At 38.0% G+C, this 17484-nt stretch overlaps 1 protein-coding gene across 1 annotated transcript in view; it reads right to left on the bottom strand.

Annotated features, from left to right (window-relative positions):
* STX6 (syntaxin 6) overlaps positions 1-17484 on the bottom strand; it is a 49938-nt gene that overhangs the window by 20354 nt on the left and 12100 nt on the right. The window contains exons 2-4 of the mRNA XM_007989303.3: positions 12235-12404; positions 9565-9659; positions 373-435 (exon numbers count right to left, since the gene is read on the bottom strand). Of these exons, the coding sequence (XP_007987494.1) occupies positions 373-435; positions 9565-9659; positions 12235-12404 (328 nt within the window). The remainder of the gene's footprint in view (positions 1-372; positions 436-9564; positions 9660-12234; positions 12405-17484) is intronic.

Below are 17484 nucleotides of genomic sequence, written 5' to 3'. Positions count from 1 at the left end.
AGCAGAGAGAAAGACAGTGAGTAATTATAGCCTTTCAAAGAACCTGGCACACAGAGTGTATTCAACAGGTACAGAATAAACACATTAAAAAAGTAAAAGTACTCTGTGATAAGTGCTATAGTAAGGGTAGGCAAAAGGTGCTATGGAGCCCAGAGGAGAAGACCAGAGGGTAAGAGGAGGGGAGGGAAACGCTGACAGTGTGCTGGGACAGGCTGCTGGGACTGTCACAAAACCTCCCATGGTCACACCAGGCCCTGCAAGCAGAAGTCTTCCTCTCGATTACACGATCCATGGATGGTCACCATTTTTAAATTCCAAATATCTAACTGTATGCTTTCTCTCATTGATAATTATATTCTGATGTTTTCTTACCTGTCTATTTTTCCTTTCGGCTAATGCCTGCACAGATGAAGTTGACATCTGATCTTTCATGTCCTAATGAGAAACAAGATATGAAAACAAATGAAAAAAATCCTCAAACAAAATCACAGTTAACATTTCATATATTAGCAAAACACACAATTTATTATTGATTTTTTAAAAAGACGACTGCATTTCTTGGCTTTATTTTCAGTCTCAAAAATAAAGAAAAGAAAAAGAAAGATGGTCCCTTAAAAAGAAGTAACCTGGATACTAATTTAAATAGGAGGAAAGAGAAAGGGAATTAACATTTACCAGGTACCTATCACAGGTCAGAAACAGGGCTAAACACGCACACGCATTATCACTGAATTTTCACAAGGACCCTGTGAAGCTGGTACTATCTCCATTTTAAGGTTGAGGAGACCTAGGTCCAAAAAGACGATGATACTTTCTCAAAGCCATATCACTAACAAAGAACATCCCTGGGGTACAAACACAAAAGCACGTGTTCAAGCGCTTGCATCTTTTTTACAATATATGTAAAAAACCATCTGCTTTTAGTATAAAGTATATTTACCATTAAACACCAAAGAATAACTTCCAAGTAGTGGTACAATAAGTCACTTATTTTATTTCTGAGTTGGATTCATGAAAGGTATAGACTATTCCTAACATCAGAGTGAATTTCCAGAGTAGTGTCAAAAATAATTTTGTATGGAATGAAAAATGAATAGATCCAGTACTTTATCTGAAGCAAAACATTTTATTAAATTTGAGTCATTTTGCTTATTTAGCTACAATCCAATGTACTATAGAATGATTTGAACACATAACTGTAACAAAATTTTTTTAACAGGTTGTCAAAATATAATTTATGCAAACGTCAAGGTATAAGACTTTTAGAAACTTCTTTAAAGACCCATGACAAGTAAACAGTAGATCAGACAGTGCCACCGCTTCTACAATCCCAGAACTGTGGTGAGTGAGTGAGAACCACCTGATTCAACTTTCAAACCACTCATCTAACCATTTAGCAAACACTCACTGATGTCTACTATCTGGCCAGGCATACAGCAGTGAATGATACTAACTAGGCCCCTGCCCACATGGAGTTCACATCATGATGATGTGCCTAAGTCAGTCATGTGAGTGTTGTTAAAGATGCAGTTCCCCTGGATGTCACTATGCTCAGTGAAATAAGCCAGGCACAGAAAGACAAATACTGCATGTTGTCACTCATAAGTGGATGATTTTTCGCTCATGGTGGATTTCATGAAGACAAAGAATAGACAGGTGGTTACCTGAGGCCAGAAGAGTGCAGGGGGAAAGGAGGATGAAGAGAGGTTGATTAATGGGAAAAAATACAGTTAGAAGAAATAAGACCTAGTGCTCAACAGATCAGTAGGGTGACTATAGTTCAACAGTAATCTATTGTGTATTTCAAAATAGCAAGAGAATTCAAATGTTTGCGGCATAAAGATAAATGTTTAAAATGATTGATATTCCAATTACCTTCATTTGATCATTACACACTATATATGTGTATCAAAATATCACATGTACCCTAAAAACATGCACAACCATTATGTATTAAGAAATTAAAAAAAAAAAAATTTTTTTTTTTTTTTTGAGACATAGTCTCACCTCTGTCACCAGGCTGGAATGCAGTGGCGTGATCTTGGCTCACTGCAACCTCTGCCTCCTGGGTTCAAGCGATTCTCCTGCATCCGCCTCCTGAGCAGCTGGGACTACAGGCACACACCACCACACCCAGCTAATTTTTTATTTTTAGTAGAGACATGGTTTCAGTATGTTAGCCAGGATGGTCTCGATCTCCTGACCTCGTGATCCGCCCGCCTCGGCCTCCCAAAGTGCTGGGATTACAGGCGTGAGCCACCATGCCCAGCCTAAAAATATTTTTTAAATGTAGTTCCCTAGGCCCCTCTGAGACCTATGAAGTCAGACTCTTGACGGCACATTTTTAACAAGCGCCCCCCAACCCCAACTCCTTGTCTTACGATGGAAATCTAGAAGCCTCAAAGAGAGACTGATCATTATGCTAGTATCTCCTGGACTGCAGGATTCCTTTTCTGATAGTCAATCCAACAGCCTGATTTATTTAATATACATTAAAAACTACGCAGAGCAACATTCACTAGGGGGATAATACATGCTTTTAAAAATATACTCAGCTGGGCACTGGGGCTTGCGCCTATAGTCCCAGCACTTTGGGAAGCCAAGGTAGTCGGAACGCTTGAGGCCAGGAGTTGCAGACCTGCCTGGGCAACATAGCAAAACCCCATCTCTACAAAATAAATAAAATAGAAATATAGTCAGTGCATTTTATAATAGTCTTTTTTTAAAACAATGAACACATTACTTGCATAATAAAGATATCAACATGCACGTATGGAAAAGTGACATGTTAACCTTTGAACATTAGATATACAACATACTTTTGCTGTTAGAAGTCAGTGCAGTCAGGGTAGAGACATTAGCTGAAAAGGAGCACAGGCACGCTTCTGGGGGTGCTGGTAACACTCTGCAATGCTTCTGGGTGCTGTTTAGATGGCTGTGTTCAGTTTATAAATTTATTAAGCTATATATTTAGGTTAATTACACTTTTCTACATTGTTATATTTTAATAAATATATATATTTTAATACTACTGGTCCCAAACAATGACTGGATGGCAAACTAGACCAGTACTTTGAAAATAAATTTGTCATTCCATACCATGAGTCTCAAAGTATTCACTGCCTTGACCCAGGAATTCCACTAACAAGAATTTATTTTAAGGAAATAACATAAAATAGATACAAAAAAAGACATGCAGAGATGTGCACTGCAGTATTATTTATAATATGAAAAAAGCAGAAATAAGCAGCAAGTCCAAATAAGGGAACAGCAACACAAGCCACACAATGCAGTATTATATACTAGGCATTATGTACTAGGCACTGTGCTTATGAAGAGAGTTCAGTGAACAGACAATTCACAAAAAAACCCACAAATGATCAAACATGAATAGATACAATAACCCACTGGTAATCAAAGAAGTGTAGCTAAGAGACGTTTTCTCCAATTAGACCAAGAAAGATGAAAAAGACTGATAATACTTAGTGAAGGTGTATTCTGATACTCTATTAGAAATATGACTGATAAGGTCTTTTTGTAGGATACCTTGAAAACAATTTTTTTATCTTTATTTTTTGAGACAGGATCTCACTCTGATGCCCAGGCTAGAGTACGGTGGTGCCACCACAGCTCACTGCAGCCTCAACCTCCCGGGCTCAAACGATCCTCCCACCTCAGCCTCCCAAGTAGCTGGGACTACAGGCATATGCTGCCACACCTATTTTTTTTTTTAATTTTTGGTAGAGATGAGGTCTCACTATGTTGCCCAAGCTGGTCTTGAATTCCTGAATTCAACTGATCTTCCTGCCTTGGCCTCCCAAAGTCCTAGGACTATAGGCATGAGCCACCATGACTGGCTATGAATATTTAAAATGTGTATTCTCATTGAATTTTTTACGAAACAATTATGTAAGTTATGCTCACAAAGATGGTCACTGAAGTATGGTTTGCAACTGCCAATAATAAACAATAATCAAAATATCTACTGGTAGGTCAATGATTAAAGAAATCATAACAGAGCCACATTAGGGGAGAGGGAAAGACCATGATCTTTCATGTCAAAGACCTAGGTTTAAGACTTAGTTATGCTTTTTAATAGTTGCACTAAGTTTCTATTTCTTCTGTACATTCAGAGTAATATCCTTTGGGATCACTGTAGGTGTTAATAAAGGTAATACACAAAGTCTGATTAACAGTAGCCAACAATACAGCAAGCACTCAATGAACATTATCAGCAAATAAAAGTACGCAACAATTAAAAAGGATAGTCGCTCCCGGGTAATACAGGACCCACTAGCTAGTGAGCACCTCAAATGTGGTCAGTGCCACTGAGGAACTGAATTTTATTTTAATTAATTGATACTCGGTTATCAGAAAACTTTAAAGTATGCCTGGAAAAAATTGGGTTTGTGATTCCCCTTTTTCAATTGTAAGTTTTGTAAACTCTAAATACAGATCAAGTATTTCCAATGAAAATTTCACATCTGAATTGAGATGTGCTTGAGTGTAAAATACATGTCAGATTTATTACAAAAAGTTTAAAAAATTTAAATCTCTCATTAATATCTCTTATGTTGACTACATGTTTAAATGATCATGTTTTAGATATATCAGGTTAAATAAAATATAGTAAGCTCACCTATTTTTACTCTTTTAACATGGCAACTAGAAAACAGCCCTTCTCTAGATTTACCTGTGTCATTGTAGGACTAGGTCCACAATGTAATTTTTCATAGAAAAAAGTTACAGATTATCATGCCACTGCTTTTTAAAAGTTTGCATATTTCAATGTCCATAAAATGGCTGTGAAAAATAAAATTGACACTAATTATTTCTAGGGAGTGAAATTAGAGAACGAAGAGGCATTTTCTCTTTTCTTTTACATCAAAAGTATTTGCATTTTATAAATACCAAGTACAGATTATTTTTAACCTAAGAAAATAAAATGCTATGATTGCATAATGGTATGATCACAACTGTGTAAAAACACAACTGCCCTGCATTGGGAGGAAAATTATGAAGAAAACATGTATTATTTTGAGTTTAGGTTCCTTTTTCTACTTTTTACTCTTGAAAATTTTCTCTCATTTTATTTGAGCTTGCATTATCATAATTAAATATATATTTAAAGTTGCAGTTTTTAAGTTTTATGCTTAATAAAAACCATGTGGGGTTATGTGTGCCTGCATGGGTGTTGCCCTGATGAGGCAGATTCTTCCAACAGCCATGTAGGTCGGCATCCTGTATGTGACCAGTGACCACCACCACCTACAGGTAAGGATCTATGGCTTTCATTTTTTTTTTTTTTTTTTTTTTTTTTGAGAAGGAGTCTCACTGTGTCTCCCAGGCTGGAGTGCAGTGGCACAACCTCAGTTCACTGCAACCTCTGTCTCTGAGTTCAAACAATTCTCCCACTCTGCCTCCCAAGTAGCTGGGACTGCAGGAGTCTGCCACCACACCCAGCTAATTTTTGTATTTTTAGTAGAGACAGAGTTTCACCCTGTTGGCCAGGGTGGTCTCAAACTCCTGACCTCAAGTGATCTGCCCGCCTCAGCCTCCCAAAGTGCTGGGATTACTGGTGTGAGCCACCACACCCCACTGGCTTTCACTTCTAAGATGGCACTTTATTCATGTAGGTCAAAAGTCAGCAGATACCACACAACAGAACACCTTCATATTGGAATTTGGGATCTTAAACTATGTTACTAAATAGTTTCAAACATCTTGTAACAATCTATCATGCCAAAAACATAATTACTCATCTTCTTTTTAACACATGAGGTTTAGAACCAGCAGTCAAGCAGTGAGTCCCAATAAAATATGGTTCATCTGCCAAAGGAACAACAAATGTCCTGGTTATTTATGCTTCTGTTCCCATTTCACACTGTCTTCCAAGCTGAATGAATGAGACATCATAAATCCCAGTGCTTCCCACTCATAACTCTTACATTTCAAGGTCATCTGTGCACACACTGGATACTTCACCCTTTTTGATTAACCAAAGCCATTTCCATCTTGACTTATAATTGACTGTAAACAATTCTCACATTGGAGCAGGTTCAGTTTTTTCGTGGAGAGGGTAATAGTTCTGATTCTAACTTTTAAAGTAAAAGTCAGAGAATGTTAGTGAGGATTATTTCATAGATAAAACTGAGATCTAGGGAGGTTGAATGACTTACCATAGTTAAGATTTATTAAGGTCACAGCTTAGCCTAGAACTCAGGTTCCCTTACCCCTTATATTCACACTGTTGTTCCGCCATATACTGCAAAACCTCTTGATCCTAAATTAAACCAAAGTCACTTCTAGGATATATTTCCAAAACACAAAAATTTCACATGCAGAATCTTTGTGTATAGGTGACTCCACAAGAATAAAAATGATTACCTCAAAAACATGAAAGCTATTTACATGAAAACTTGAATATTTTGGTTTCTTCACTAAAAACTGCCAGCAAAACTGAATTTGTACGGACTTAAAAAATGCTTGGAAAAACATACACAAGATTCTAAACAAGGAAGGCTTACTAAAGGCATAACCAATGGACATTAATCAAGAAGAAACAGGCAATTTACTTCTTCAGGTTGAAGCAAAAAGAGAAAAAAAAAACAAAAAACAAAATGCGTAGAGTATCACTGACTCCCCTGCCTATGAAAGAGAAAGCATAAGTAGAATACACTGTTTGAAAGACAAAGTCAATCAAAATTTTGCAGCAACATTAAATGAAAGCCCACTAGTAATAGTAACAGAAGAGCTAACATAAATTTGTACAAATTCCTAGTTTGAACTTCATTTCATCTCATTTTCCAAATCTACTAACTCTCTGCTCCCTATTGAGCTCCTCCACCCAGAACCCAGAAATCTCTACGTACAAACACTGTTTAGCTAAATGTGGTAATATGGAATTACACAAAGTGTATTTTGTTTTTATTTTTAATCGAGTTAGCACCATTGCTATTTCCTTCTCTTCTACAGGACTTTCAACTAGAATATATTAAAATCATATCAGCAAAAGCTCAGTTAGGTACTGTTAGCCTACCACTGGTAAATACTAACAGCTTCCCCTAGAGGGGTCATAAATTTAAACAAAAATGATTTAGAACCCTAAAATATTCAGGTGGATCACATAGTTAAGTATAGTTTAGATCTCAACTCTAAAAGGACAGTAAGATTTTGAAGTACTAACTTGATTTAGAATACCTCTTATTACTCTGTTCTCACACTGCTATGAATAACTGCCCAAGACTGGGTAATTTATAAGGGAAAGAGGTTTAATTGACTCACAATTCAGCATGGCTGGGGAAGCCTCAGGAAACTTACAATCATGGCAGCAGGTGAAGCAAGGCAACTTCTTCACAAGGCAGCAGGCAAGAGTGACAGAGCAAAGTGGGAAGAGCCCCTTATGAAACCATCAGACCTCATGAGACTCACTCACTATCATGAGAACAGCATGGGAGAAACTGCCCCCTTGATTCAATTACCTCCACCTGGTCTCTCCTTTGACCCATGGGGATTACAGGGATCACAATTCAAGATGAGATTCTCGGTGAGGAAACAGCTAAACCATATCAACCTCTTTCTAAGAATGTACTTTAAAAAGCTTTTCAAATACTAGAAAATGAACTTTGGATTCTTCTTTCCATTATACCAACGAACTTAATTTTCAATATATGAACCTCTAAATTTCAATCTGAAAACTTCCTAAGTCTACCTTGCAGAAAGAATACATATAATGATTAAGGTTAAGGACATATGCTTCACTGCAAGGCCCCACTTAAATATTAACGTCTATAGGAGTATCCTTCAAAAAACCTACTACAAAAAAAAAAAAAAAAGAAAAACTTATACAAAATAATTGGGGATGTACTTATCTTACAAAAAATATGTCACCTAACAACAAGGCTTCCTCATCCGAACAGTATTTTGAACTGGCTAGAAATTAAGAATGTCTAATCCAAACACTCACTGTGGATGGGGTATCTGAGGTTCAGAAAGGTTTCTCCCTCACTAAAATGTGGGTTTCTTTATAAACAATTTACATCTATGTATATAGAAAGGCAACTAATGAATAAAACAAGTAACAAGAACATATAAAGTTCAGTGATAATCTACCATTTGAAATAATTTCCAAAGGAAATCACATGATATTAAAGACTTTGGCAAACACATACTAAGGTTCCTGCCTAAGATGACTCTTAAAAAGCCATATGTTAGCACTGGTATGATCCCAAGTCTTTTTATTCAAGGAAGCTGCTTTCTAGTACATATGTTAAAGACAGCTGGTTCTCTTACATCTAGTTATGCTAATCAAATGGCTTAGCCATATAGTTTCAAAATATGAAACATTTTAATGACACAAGATTGTACTTAAATAATATTTTTTCTTGGATTATTTAATAATGGGTATCATTCTAAATAACTTAGAACTAAAGATTTGTCACTTGGATCAATTTTTTACACTCTGATAGATGCTTGTTTGCTCTGGATAACTCTGGAATGGCTGTCAAGTAGTTACATATGGAAATGTCAGTAACATAGGTTGCAAGAGTTCCAGAAGCAATTCAGATGGCGGAAGAGGCCGCTATCCAAACCCAGTAAGAGTCACTCTTCAACAATGCAAAGTGATTACCAATCAATCAAAAAACCAAATGGTTTCTACAATAGTAATTGTTTTGTTCATCAAGAAATAGAGTACACTAAGAAATAAAAAGTGAGAAAGATAACCAGCTTGAAGAAACTAGAGATATGGACAAGGGTCTAATCATTCAGGATGACACCATTTGAATGTACCCTGCCCAAAGCCAGCAGATTACTGTCTTATTTTTACTCTCGGAAATAAGCCTGACGGGCCGGGCATGGTGGCTCACGCAGGTAATCCTAGCACCTTCAGAGGCCGAGGCAGGCGAACTGCTTGAGTTCAGGAGTTCAAGACCAGCCTGAGCAACATGGTGAACCCTGTCTCTACAAAAAATTAGCTTGGTGTGGTAGTGCACGCCTGTAGTCCCAGCTACTTGGGAGGCTGAGGCAGGAGAAACACTTGAGCCGGAAGGCAGAGGCTGCAGTCAGCCAAGATCGTGCCACCGCACTTCAGCCTGGGCAACACAGTGAGACCTCGTGTCAAAAAAAGAAAGGCTAAAAACAGATTTCTTTTTCTTCAATCACAGAATTTTTTTTTTTGAGGGTGCAGTCACATGATCACAGCTTTCATGATCCTCCCACCTCGGCCTCCCATCTTGGTCTTCCATGTAGTTGAGACTACAGGTGTCCACCACCATGTCCAGCTAATTTTTCTAATTTTTTTTTTGTAGAGACGGGGTTTCATCATGTTGCCCGGACTGGTTTCAAATTCCTGGGCTCAAGTGATCCACCCACCTCTGCCTCCCAAAGTGCTGGGATTACAGGCATGAGCCACTATGTCCAGCCAATAAGAGAAATTATATGTGGGGAAGCTCATATTTAAAAAGTGGTTTCAGAGGTGACCTATTAGTTTACGATTAAGGGAAAGAGCTCTAAGAAGTCTGGCTATTTCTTATACAGATAACACAATAAGATCATATTCCTTACCCTGACAACTTGCCGAGTACTTGTAATGAAGGCTTTTCTTATACTCAATTCAGTTGCATCGAGGTTAAATTTTCTAGGATTTGCTTCAACTATGCGTAGGTCAAAAAGTCAAGGTAAAACAATTTCATCATCAAAGCCTGACAACATCCTGTTAACTCACTGAATCTCTCACATGCAAACAAATAAAATCTGGCTCACACTTTCTGAAAACATAGTCAGCTGGACACCAATCATTCTCTGACTTCCTCTGCCTGCAGCCACTGGAGGGAGGATCCCTTTGCCCCAAGACAGAGATGGCCTGTCGGATTAGGAAGCACAGCCCCTGCTGATGAGCTTTACTACAAACACTTAGGGCTATCTGACGACAGCTGAGCTGGGTTCTTCCTGTTTGCCAACACTTGAGTCTATCCTTTTTTGACTCCTGATCATCTTTACTAAGCCAGCTTTTGCATGTCTTTTTCTCCTGCCATTCCACACCACTTCCAATTATGCCAAGATGCTAACCCTACTTCTTAATCGAGGGAGATCAGGCCTTCTTCAGAGAAGGTGCCCTCATTCCCTTACCCTCTGGCCTGGTCCGCCGCACCATGTCAGACACTCGCATAGCTCTCTACACTTCTCTTTCATAGTCTGCAGGTATCTATTTGTGTTATTATTTGATTACCATCTGTCCCCCATCCCTATCCACTCAAAGTTCTGTGAGGGCTGGTATAGTGTTTATTAATCTAATCTCCATAACCAACAAAATGCCTGGCACATAGTATACTCAATAAACATTTGCTGGTTGAATGATGAGTATATATTAAAACTTTTGTATTTTTAATCTCACATTTTCTCTATCTCCCCTAACTTTTTTTCCTTCCCTCCTGTCTCAACGGAAGAATTATCTCCCTGTAACTGTGCTTTTGATCCTGCCCCCTCACATATTTGCCACTAATCTTAGAGAACATACTTGCCTTTTAATAATTTAAAAGGTACCCGGGGTCATCATGAATAACAAAAATTTACTCCATGTATCAACTGCATACGAATCTGTGCTAACTATAGGGTGATCCTGACAGAAGCTGGTTTTCTTGATGCTTTATCTCACTTAGAGAAAAAAACAAAACAGAACTCAGAGCATGCAAGTGGCGTATCTTCCTTCTAAAGTTTTGGTTAAGTGGGATTTCCAGTTGAAAAGAAAAGGCCATATAATGAAGTTTTTACAGTTCTCCAGTGCATGAGTCAGATCAGTGGACTCACTTCATATCAACACCATGAATTAGCAGAACAGATCTGCTTTTACTAAATGCAGTTTCATGGAACAAGATGCCTCTTCAATGGACGGCGCCCATTGAACATCACTGCTTAAACATGACAGTCTACAAAAAGATTTTTTGATCTCTAATTACCAAAGTGTAACACTGGCCTATATGTAACTCTATATGATAATGACTGCTAGCACTATTACATAAGCTGTTTGCCAGGCACCATTCTAAACTCTTTACCTGTATAATCCCAATAATCCTATGAGCTAGGTACTCTTGTTATCCTAACTTTCCACTAAAGAGGAAACTGAAGCACAGGGGGTTAAGTGAAGGGCCCAAGTAACATGGTAACTGGTTGTGATACTATAACATAATAAATACAAATTTGGTCTCTGCACCTCATTCCTGGCAAACAGCTCCTAGATCCCTTAGAATCTCCAGAGTGATGAGTATCTTTTGTATGTTAATGGCATAACTGATGGCGGGGGATGGGGGTGGGGGGAGGGTTTCTAGATAGCCTCAGGATGAGGGCTGGTCCCCAGAGAAACCAACCATGTGATTAGACAGTTGAAGCTTTCAGCCCCCTGCTCAACCCCACCCCAGGGGAAAGGGACTGACGGCTGAGTTGATCACCAATGGCCAACTGATGCGATCAATCATGCCTACGAAATGAATCCTCCCCAAACACCCAAAAGGACAGAGTTCAGGAAGCTTCCAGATAGGTGAACATGTGGAGGTTCCTGGAGGCACCTGAAGAGGGCCTGGAAGTGCTGCACCTCTTCTCCTACACCTTGCAAGCATCTCTTCCATCTGGTCATTCATCTGTATCCTTTGTAATATCCTTTACAATAAACGGATAAACCTAAGGAAACTGTTTCCCAGAGTTCTGTGAACTGCTCTTGCAAATCAAATTAATTTGATCTATGGAGGGAGTTGTGGAAACTCCTATTTATACCTGGTCAACCTGGGGCTTGCAACTGGCATCTGAAGTGGGAGCAGTCTTGTGGGACCTGATGCTATTTCCACGTAGACAGTGTCAGAAATATCATACCGAGTTGTGAGGGTAGAGACATTTTTAAAAAAAAAAAGAAAAACAGGGTTTTTTTTCCCCCCCTTTACATTGGTGGAGCCAGGACTTGAACACCGGCAATCTGATTCCGGGGTCCAGAGTCATAATCATTACACCATGCTGCCTTTATATATATATATTTATAGTACAGGATGTGTCACACACTGTACAAGAATGTGGCTACTCTACCTTTACTGGGCAAATACTTTAAACATATCATGGTACAAGGAAGAGCAACAAACATCAATCAATTATAAAAGAAAATGTTTCATCTACATAGTGGAAACAACTGGAGAAAAACTTGTCCATTTGTCTGTTTACCCAAAATGGCACAGACAGCACAGAAAAGGATATTGATGGTTTCATCAAGGTCCTCTAGATCCCACTCTATGCTCCGGAGGTTGTTTCTCAGCTCGTTGGTGGTCCAGTCGATTTCTTCCCTTGTTGCTGTGGAGGGGTCCTGGAGGAGCTCTGTCCATCTCTGAAACAATCCCTGGGCAGTGTTGACAGCTTTCTGTACCTCTCTGTAATCAAGATGAGGCAAAGGAGAGAAATTACAGGCAACATTTCATGGACAAGTTACTGAAGGATTTAGGCTAACATTTATGATCATACACCATCCTCAGCAACCACCATTCCCACAGAAGGCTCTTCACAGACAAATATCAAAGTTCAAAACTTTGATACACAGTCTGAGTATGATGTTCTCAGCTGATGCTTGGAATACAATATCCATTATTTAAGCAGCTACAATATCAAGTTTGTTGGGGAAGGACAAATTTAATATTTTTCTCTGAACAGACTATACATAATAGTATAATGAAGCAATCCTACAAATCAACTAAAGGGCAATGGGTATTCCCACATGCTTTCACTTGGTGTGATAGTATTAATAATTTATACTCAGATGAAGAAGTCCTAATATAGCCTTTCTTTTCTTGGTATGGGAGGAATGAGAATGCTGGAGGGAAGGTTACTCTTATATAGCTCCCGTTTTATTATAGGTTAACAATTTTAATCCGAGAAATTTTTAAACCCAAAATCTCATTCAATTTCCAAACATTATTAGCTTTAAATATACCTACTTTCCTTAATTAAGCAATACCATATACCAGATTAGCATTTGTTTTTGTTTTGTTTTTGAGATGGAGTCTTACTCTTTTGCCCAGGCTGGAGTGAAGTGGTGCGATCTCGGCTCACTGCAACCTCCATCTCCTGGGTTCAAGCAACTCTTCTGCCTTAGCCTCCCAAGTAGCTGGGATTACAGGCGCCTGCCACCACGCCTGGCTAATTTTTGTATTTTTAGTAGAGACGGGGTTTCGCCATCTTGGCCAGGCTGGTCTCGAACTCCTGACCTCAGGTGATCCACCTGCCTCGGCCTCCCAAAGTACTAGGATTACAGGCATGAGCCACCGCACCCAGCCAGATGAGTGTTTTTCTTGTTCAGAAAATGAGACGAGGCCATTAAGTGCTATGATCTAGCGTGTTTTTAGATTAGATATAGTCACAAGATTTTAAGAACTTTTACCCCCACCATTGGGCCAATATCCACGATTTAAATGTTATAATCTAATACTACCACATATAAAAGTCAAAAAGGAGTCATTTTATAACCATATGGTCTCTCATGTTTAATATCCCACTGCTCCCAAACTATAAGAACTGTTTTGATCCTTCTATGATTTCTTCTGGAACAAAGACGAGAAAAAAGTGTTCTAGATGATTAGGGTGTTTGTTGTCTATGGCTTTAAGACAGAATTCACACGCATCCTATACCCTATGACGTTTCAAGTACTGGAAAAAAGAAAGCACTAACAAAAATGAAGAAAAGCACCTTACAATATTTAGGTCTATGGCGTACTGATGAGAGCTAAGAGGCTGAATGTTAAACAGAGAATACAGCTACTAGGCGCAGGCTGAGTAAATAAGCAAGCCAAATGGACAACAAATCTACCAAGGTCTATTCACATCTAGTTTATAGCTTAGGCAAGTCACCTCATTGTTCCTTTCATGTCAGCCTTTAGACTTTCAGTGCTAACGAGCAACCCTATTTAAGACAAAATGGGGAAGAATTAAGTGAGGTGCAAATCTATTTTCTTTACTCTTTATGGGATCTGGGTGATTCAGTGGAGAAAGAGCTATGTATCATTCCTTAATGCAAAGTAAGTCATCCTTTGGTATCCTGGGGGGATTGGTTCCAGGACCCCCACAGGATACCAAATCTGCAGATTCTGAAGTCCTTATATAAAGTGGCATAGTATTTGCATACAACCTACGCACATCCTCCTACATACTTTAAATCATCTCTAGATTTATAATACCTAATGTAATTTAAATGCTATGTAAATTGCTGTTATACTGTATTGTTTAGGGAGTAAGAAAAAAAAAGTCTGTACATGTTCAGCAAAGATGCAACCATTCTTCTTTTTACTGAATATATTCAATCCTGAGTTGGCTGAATCCACAGATTTAGAACCCACAGAGATGGAGGGCTGACTGTATTGGTTTATTTGTAAGTACTGAGTATCATCTGTGATAATGCAAGACAGAGTTAAAGAGGTATCTGTAAAGACATCTTTTAAAGAATATAAAATTTATCAATTCTGTAAAGTAAATATGAATTCCTTTTTGAGAAATAGAAGCCTCAAACCAAGAAGCCTTGGGCTAAGGCTTAGGTTTGTTCTCCACCACCAGTACACAATTATGCTGGAATTAAATTCTAAGTAGCAATCTACGAACTTCTTTGGTCTCAGGAGACTCTTGAACTCTTCAAAATTATTGAAGACCCCAAAGAGCTTAGAGTTATGTATACTATATATCTAATGCTATTTACTATATCAGGAATTCAAACAGACATTTTAAAAATATTTGTCAACTTTAAAATGTGAGCTTACATGTTAACAATGTTTTTATTTAAAAAATTATTTTATTTTATTTAAAAAATTCTAAAACAAAAAAAAATGTAGTGAGAATCGCATTGTTTTACATTTGTGCAAATCTCCTTAATAAATGTGGACTCTCATATCCACTTATACCATCAGTCTGTGGACATACATTTTGGTAGAAGCATATGATAAGAATCCAGCCTCATACAGATATATACTTGGAAAACGGAGGAGAATTTTAATAGCCTTTTCGGACAATTGTGAATGTACTTTTCTGATCGTATACCAATACTTGACAACTGGCTGTTAAAGGTTAGCTGCAATGTGGATCCTAAAATTGTATTAAAGAACTTTTTAGACTTTATTTTATAATAATAATTTTCTTGTTTTTTGTAGTTTACCAAGTAAAATGGGAAGGAGTATCTCAGTCATTAGGGAGCTTTGTTTCCCATACACTACGATCCATTGGTCAATTTTATATAGGTTGAGATTCCGTTATCCAAAATGCTTGGGACCAGAAATATTTGGGATTTTTTCAGATTTAGAATATTTGCATTATACTTACCAGTTGAGCACCCCAATCTGAAAATCCAAAATCCAAAACGCTCCGATGAGCATTTCTTTTGAGCATCTTATTGGTGCTTAAAAAGTTTTGGATTTTGGAACATTCCATATTTGAGATGCTCAACCTGTACTTTGGATCTTTCACTTTTGGATGATTTTATAACATCATGTACTGGTCATTAGGAAAGTATTAGTCTACTGAGTACTGCAGAACCTCCAAATACCAGCTCATTTCATTACACAGTATCCAAAATCATATTTGTTACTATCACCACCAATTTCATCAGAAAAACTTAAGTACTGGAAATCTGTAAGAGCACAGCAGTTGATATAGGCTCTCCAAATTTTTTTTTTTTTTTTTTAACAAAAGGCTTTAATTTTATCACTAGTAAAAATACTGTCAGTTATGTTCCATGAAGTGACAGGTTCACCTCATTCATTTGTGAGAAAATATCTTGAGAATTTTTTAGATAATTCTGAGATTTGAGAAAGCCTGCAAGTCTGAGGAACCAGTTTATCATTCTCTCCAGTAAAAATGAGATTTTGCTACAGGGAAAAACAGCTATTTCAACTCACAACTCAATCACATAAGTGCTTTTCCTAGAGACAACCATCTTATTTAACAATACATCACAAAAAAGCTTCATGTACATTTCCATTTTGCCAGTGGAATATTAAAATATATACTAAGGGAGAAGATATTTACAAATTACATATCTGATGAATGACATATCCAGAATATATTTTTTTAAAACTCTCAAAACTTAATAAGAAAAACCCAATTAAACAAGGCCAGGCGCAGTGGCTCATGCCTGTAATCCCAGCACTTTGGGAGGTCAAGGCGGGTAGATCACTTGAGGTCAGGAGTTCAAGACCAGCCTGATCAACATGGTGAAACCTCCTCTCTCCTAAAAATACCAAAAAATTAGCCTGGCATGGTGGCAGGTGCCTGTAATCCCAGCTACTCAGGAGGCTGAGGCAGGAGGATCCCTTGAACCTGGGAGGCAGAGGTTGCAGTGAACCGAGATGATGCCATTGCACTCCAGTCTGCGTGACAGAGCAAAACTGTGTTAAAAAAAAAAAAAAAAAAAGGCAAAAGATTTGACCAGTCACCTCAGCAAAGACATACATATGACAAACAGCACAGGAAAAGATGCCCAATATCATTAATGACATGTAAATTAAATCTTCAATTAGATACTACTACATATTTAGAATGGATTACAATGAAAACAAAACTGACAATGCGAAGTGCCTGAAAGGTGGTGGTGTAACCGGAACCCTCATACCTTACTGGTGGAAAGGCACAATAGTACAGCCATTTGGAAGAGAGTTTGGTTGTTTCTTAAACATATATTTAACATATGACCCAAAAGTCCCACTCCTAAGTGAAATGAAAACTTGTGTTCACACAGCCTGCACATTTTTATAGTAGTTTTACTAATAACAGCCAAAAATTGTAAACAACCCACATGTCCTTCAACTAGTGAGTGGATAAACTGTAGTGTGTATATATATAAAATAGAATACTATTCAGCAATAAAAAGGAACAAACTACAGCTACATACAACAACATAGACGCATCTCAAATGCGTTAGGCTAAGTGAAAAAGCTAGACTCAGAAGGCCATGTACTATACAATTTCACTGACACAACATTCCGGAAAAGGCAACATTATAGGAACAGGAAACAGTTCAGTGTTTGCCAGGTGCTGGACATGGGGGAAGGACCAGAAGGCATACAGAGAAACGTTTTGGGGTGATGGGTCTGTGCTATATCCTACTTGTGGAAGTGATGATTACACAACTATGTGAATCTGTCAATTTCACAGACCTGTATGCCAAAAAAGGTTGCTTTTCACTGTAGGTAAATTGTAACTTTAAAAAAATGAGGAAAATTATACTTGAGGGTCAAGATTTTATAAAATTAATAAGTTTTACTGTTTCATGAAGAATATTCTTTTGTTTGTTTGTTTGAGACAGAATCTCACTCCGTCACCCAGACTGGAGTGCAGTGGTGCTATCTCAGCTCACCGCAACCTCCACCTCCCGGGTTCGATCGCTTCTCCTGCGTCAGCCTCCCAAGTAGCTGAATTACAGGTGTGCACCACCACACTCAGCTAATTTCTGTATTTTTAGTAGAAACGGGGTTTCAC

Source organism: Chlorocebus sabaeus, chromosome 25 (assembly GCF_047675955.1).
Source record: "Chlorocebus sabaeus isolate Y175 chromosome 25, mChlSab1.0.hap1, whole genome shotgun sequence".
Classification (NCBI taxonomy): Eukaryota; Metazoa; Chordata; class Mammalia; order Primates; family Cercopithecidae; genus Chlorocebus; species Chlorocebus sabaeus.
The sequence above is the reverse complement of the archived record's forward strand: the minus strand, read 5'-3'. Positions and strand labels throughout refer to the sequence as shown.